The sequence below is a fragment of the Cariama cristata genome, unplaced genomic scaffold (genome assembly GCF_000690535.1).
Source record: "Cariama cristata isolate BGI_N322 unplaced genomic scaffold, ASM69053v1 scaffold38020, whole genome shotgun sequence".
Lineage (NCBI taxonomy): Eukaryota > Metazoa > Chordata > Aves > Cariamiformes > Cariamidae > Cariama > Cariama cristata.
The window spans coordinates 611-5,923 of NW_009593595.1; the positions used below are offsets into that span (position 1 = coordinate 611).

Here is a 5,313-nt window from a genome sequence, read left to right on the forward strand (position 1 = left end):
GCGCTGCATGCTGTCACCCCCCCTGCCCCGTCATGAGCGGCACCTCACGCGTTGCTTGCTGTGTTTGCACGGTGTCGCGGGTCCTCGCTCAGGCCGTGCGCTTTGCAGCCCAGCGTGGTGCTTGCCGTATGCCACGTCCTGCATTGCCGCATGGCGTGCCGTGCGTGCGGCGTGCCACGCTGTGCCATACCATGCACTAGTCCCCCCTTACCGCCTGCCACCGCTCCGGGAAAGTTCCTGTGACCCCCCAGGAATGTGCCTGGGTAATTATAGCCCAGACAGGACACGTGGCTGTGGCCAGGAGCTAGGAGAGGCTCAGGCGGAGGGACGTCTGAGGGTGGGGTGGTGGGGACACCCAGGTTCCCTGAGGACAGGCAGCAGGGTGCATGGAAGCTGCCGTGAGTTTTTTCCCTTCCCAGGCAGCGGGAACGTGCAGGCAGGGCTGTAAACCCCAGATTACCCTGGGCAGGTCCTGTGGAGGGTCTTTGACCCATCAGACCCCCACCTAAACCTTGCTCACCTCCAGAGCCCAGAGTGAAGCAGGGTCCACCCCAGAAGTCCTTGGGTGGGAGAGGAACAACCCCCCTGCTCCCCCAGCCCTATGGGGGTGACACCTCCACCACCCCCCGTTGTGCTCCTGAACTGAAGCCCAGCCCCATTGACCCCCACACTGAAGAGCCAGGTGTCCCCCAGTCCTGGTGCCAGGGAGCACATGGGGACACCAGCTCCTTTGCCCAGCCCCAAGCACCCCTAGGACCCTCCTGCACCACACCACCCCCCCTCCCCCCAGAGAGCACATCCCAGGGAGCAGCACAGCCTACCATGGCTGTGACCATGTGTCCCAGTGTCACTCTGTCCCCTCCTCTGCTGCCCTTGGGTCCCCCAGTCTCCTTGCCTCCTGCTCTCCTATCTCCTGTCCCCTCCCCTCCCACTGTGTTCCCCTACCCCACATCCCTGCTTCCCCGAGTGCCCATATTCCCTGTCTCCACTCACATCCCTGTCTCCACATGTCCTGTCCCTGTACCCTTGTATTCCCACATCTCTGGTTGAATTCTGTGTGCCCAAAGATGATTTCACAGCCTTTCCAAGTCCATTTTTCAGCACTCATCTACCCCAACCGTGAGATTTTTCCATCTAGTTAGAATTTCCCTTTCTGCAACTTGTGCTTGTTATTTCTGATGCTTTACCTGAGCCTGCCTTTTCTGTAACCGTTCAGCTGTGAAAAAATGGTATTAGATCGGCCCTCGACCTTCTTTTCTCCAGGCTGAATGACTCAGATCTCCTCACCTCTCCTCGTGCACCCTGTGCCTCAACCCTCTACACCTTGGTGACTTTGCTGGACATGCCTCAGTTTGCACATAGAAAAATTCAACTGGATACAGCCCCGAGCAACCTGCTCAAACTTTGACCAGGAAGATCTCCAGAGGTCCCTTCCAACCTCAGCTATTCCCCAATACTAACCCTGATGTTGTGGCCTCTAGACTTCCTTAAATGCTTATCAGAGCAAGCCCCTGGGCTCCCAGAACACATTGTGGGCAATCAATACCTCCTTCCTCTACCCCACCTTTCTCATCCTCAACCAAGAGCCAAGCGCCCCTTCAGAAGTTTTGACCGCAAACCCTTACAGATGATCTCAGTGCAGTGCAATCCCAATCCTTGCCAAAAAATCCTGCAGTACCCACTCGAAACTACAAAAACAACTCCTAAAAGACCAGACTGAAAATGGTAATTGTACCCCTCAAGCTTGTGTGCGCAATACAGAGACATGGAGATAAAGTGTCTTTTGCACAGAAACCCAAGCAGGAGCTGCAGATGAAGCTTCCTCTCCAACAGCTCCACCTTTTTTTGCAGTCCCAACACTGTAAACAGCCAGACACCACCAAAATTTTGTAACGATTGTTGATTTGACAGTATCTTTATTACACAACAGCTTATTACATACAGCATTCAAAAGATAGCTCGCAGGGAAGAAAGGCCACATTTACAGCTTGGGAGGTCCCGTCAGCCTCCAGCCCTCCTTTTTACCGATCTTCACGAGAGCAGCAGTAATTCCAAACCCCAAACATGCAGTGGTCCCAGTCATGTAACTGTGAGCTGAAAAAACACATCAAACCATAAAAAAACATATTAGGGCACAAGTACTATACAGTAGATCTCGACAGACTCCAGCAGTCGATCTCGACAGACTTGACAGCAATTTTTCCAAGAGTTACTCACAGTCTCTTGACCATCAGTAACGTTGTTTGCCAAGAGAAATCAGAAAAGTGACTTCTTTTTTAATTTTCTCATGCTATTAGCTTGCAATTTGAAATATCAATTTCTATAATCCACTACCCCATCTCCTTACATAGGCAATCTCAAATTGCTTATTTCAGTGACAAAAATAACAATCACTGCTTCGAACTCTGATCAGCTCAGCAACTAGGAAAAGTAAAGATAAATTCTATTTCACCACAACTATAACTTAAATATACCCCTCTCATCTTTAATACTGAGTCTGAATGCTTACAAAAACCAGACTGTATAAATCTCTGTAGGTGCTAATCTAGCCTGACAAGACGCCATGGGAGCAAAAGCAGTAAGATACCGCTTGTCCCTCAGACTGCATGAAGGCGGCAGATGTTAGATAATACATTCTGTGTAAAATAAATCCCATTTGTTGCCAAGAAAACATGGATTTCCACAATTACAGTTTTGATACCCTGCAATTTCAAGTTATAACTGGTAGTTATAATTGGCAGTACTGGGTCAGCTCTGTTTTCATTCTGTAAATCAGCTTGATGTTATCTCTGGCGTTCTCCTGTAGCAGTATTTCTTTTAGCAGACCTCTACAATGGAGCGTCAACAAAACTGGCATGAAATTGAGTTCAGATCCTGAGATGAATCTTTACCAAATAAGTCTGACATCAAGATTATTTTTACACTTTTCCCTAACAGAAAGGTTTCTAAAAACAGAGAGGGCTCATTTTATTACAGGCATTATCCACATTTACCTCTTGCACCTAAGACAGCTCCCGTTGCACAGCCTCCTATGAAATAGTTCAAGGGATCATCTGGTTCCTCTCGGACTTGGGCACTGAGACAGGTAGTTAAGCCAAACACAGCCCCTAGCGTAGCTGTAAACAAGAGGTAAAAACCAAACAAACAAACCAACCAAAACCCCTTAAGGAACTGAGAGTTACATACGAAGCACGTTTCTGAGACGCACGGTGCTGTACAACGGTTCTTCTGGGAGAAAAGAGGAAAATGAAGCAAGATCTACTTTCGATTACCCGGGGGCATCATATCCTGGCCACTGTGGTAAGACTCAGCATTATACAAATCCCAGCCGGTTCCTTCCGGTACCTCCTCCGATCCAGCCCCCTCTGTGCCATGCAGGTCCAGCTCGAGCAGGTCCAGCTCAGCCATTAGCTGGATCCCCAGGAACTCTGCCATGTGCCAGCACACAAGGCAGATGCGTTCGGATGGCTACAAACACCACCACATCCAGCTCAGTTATTAGCTCAGAGTTAATAAGAGCCCTCTCAGATGAGGCAATGGGGCAGCCCCCAAATAGCCAGGGGGTAAGAGAAGAGAGAAGCATGTTTCTCTGTAGCATGTTCCCCCAGGGTGTAGGAGAGAGCAGAGCTCTGTTTGGGCTCTGTGCTGAAACTCAGCTCACAAGTCCCTGTGAATCCTCACAGGGAATCAGGTAAAGAAACCCAGATGGCTCTGATCTCCTTAAGGTCCTGGCACTTTGCTCTTCTGCCTGCCTGGGGCTTGCAATGATTTCTGGATAGTAGAAAAATAGATTGAGTTTGTAATTATTTTTGTAAACCAATTTTGAAATTGAATGAAGAATTTTTAGTTGAACTAAGAAACTGCAAAGTAGCATTGTCTTGTCCACTGAATTACATATCTCATCCCATCAGACCCTGCATCTATGTAACTGCAAACTTTGACAAATAGCTGTGTCAAGCAAACACACAAAAAAGGGTTTTTTCTTTGTAATACAGGTTCTTGATCATTAAATGTGAAACTGGTTACCGGGCATCACCTACGACGGATTTCAATTCATCTTTCTTGGGAACAACAAAAATGTCCAGGATAAAAATTTTCAATCTCTATGGCAAATTAGTAAACCACTAGCTCATGTTACAAATCTCTGCGATTTTTCAGCAGAAAACGTAATAATGCTGATCCTAAAATCAAATGAAAAGGGCACTGAAGAAACAAAACCCACAGATCATGGACTGTATTTCAGCTTCCCTGCTTTCTGTGTTTCGGACCAAGGAGTCTGTATGCAAAATACATGGCTTCAGACCACGAGGTCTGAGCCCTTAACAGTGGACAGTATAAGCCCTTCCTCAGGTGAGAGAACTGGCAAGAGGGTTCAATACGCTGGTTTAGGATTACGGGATTTACTGAAATCATAATTGGTTACATTATCCAGTCCATTATAGTGACCCTTTTATGGTTCAACTCATTACAGGAGATTCCAGGTCCTGGTTTAGAGTTGGCCAACTAAAAAATGCAGATCTGGACTGCTTGTGAACCACCTTCCAGTTCAAAGCACTGGCGCACAGGGAGAGACAAAAGTGGCCCAAGCCATTAAATTAGGCTGAAAACCAAGATGAGTTTGGTGAGAAGAAAACTCTGCATTTGCCAAGGGGCTGTGGGAGCTTCAGCCTAGCGGATCTGCACCTGCATCTGGAACAGCCCTCTCAGTTCCCTGCTTACCTCTTCAGAGTCCACTTTCTCTTGCAAAACAAAGACAATTCAAGAAAACTATGTGGTTTCTTCTTGACTATACAGCACTATGGGAAAAAACCCACATTTATTTTTCTTTTGCCATCAAAAACACTGCGTTTGCTCTTCAGCAAGTGTGATTTATTAAGCGCAATGCCCAAATATATGAAGTACAAAAATAATCTTGCTTCCACTATACTTTTGTCCATAAACTAGCCATTTTGTAACAAGTGAAAATATGGATCTTTGACTCTAGATTGCGTTACCTAAGCTTCAAAAAAAGAACATGTTTTTCCATAAAGAACACAGGACGCAGAGACACTGCCTCAGATGCATCTTCAGCCTGAGCTGACAGGGCTCTTCTTCTGCCCCAAGCATTAATCCGGGGGTTTCTTTTGCCATTGCCCATATGACTACTGGTATTACATTATCCAGCAGAAAATATTATCCATGTGTGAATAAGTTCTATTCTATTCTCTTACGATTTGACATATAAATAAGTAGTGTGTTAGAGGAAATACCAACTGTAAAGCTCTGCATTTCTTTCAAGTCGTTTTAGCATTTTGGCACTTGGCTTCCATCCTT

General features: G+C 46.8%; 1 protein-coding gene across 1 annotated transcript; it reads right to left on the minus strand.

Annotated features, from left to right (window-relative positions):
- Nucleotides 1–1,981: 1,981 nt before the first annotated feature.
- Nucleotides 1,982–3,435, minus strand: NDUFA11 (NADH dehydrogenase (ubiquinone) 1 alpha subcomplex, 11, 14.7kDa). The gene is made up of 3 exons (XM_009694960.1): nucleotides 3,273–3,435; nucleotides 2,994–3,116; nucleotides 1,982–2,094 (listed from the first exon to the last, which is right to left on the minus strand). The coding sequence occupies exons 1-3, from the start codon at nucleotides 3,433–3,435 to the stop codon at nucleotides 1,982–1,984; spliced, it is 399 nt and encodes a 132-aa protein (XP_009693262.1).
- Between the last annotated feature and the right edge of the window lie 1,878 nt (nucleotides 3,436–5,313).

Coding starts and splice junctions, on each gene's coding strand:
- NDUFA11 (XM_009694960.1), bottom strand. CDS start 3,435: ATGGCAGAGTTCCTGGGGATCCAGCTAATGGCTGAGCTGGACCTGCTC. Junction 3,117..3,272: donor CCAGGATATGATGCCCCCGG/GTAATCGAAAGT, acceptor TCTTGTTTACAG/CTACGCTAGGGGCTGTGTTT. Junction 2,095..2,993: donor AGCTGTCTTAGGTGCAAGAG/GTAAATGTGGAT, acceptor GTGTTTTTTCAG/CTCACAGTTACATGACTGGG.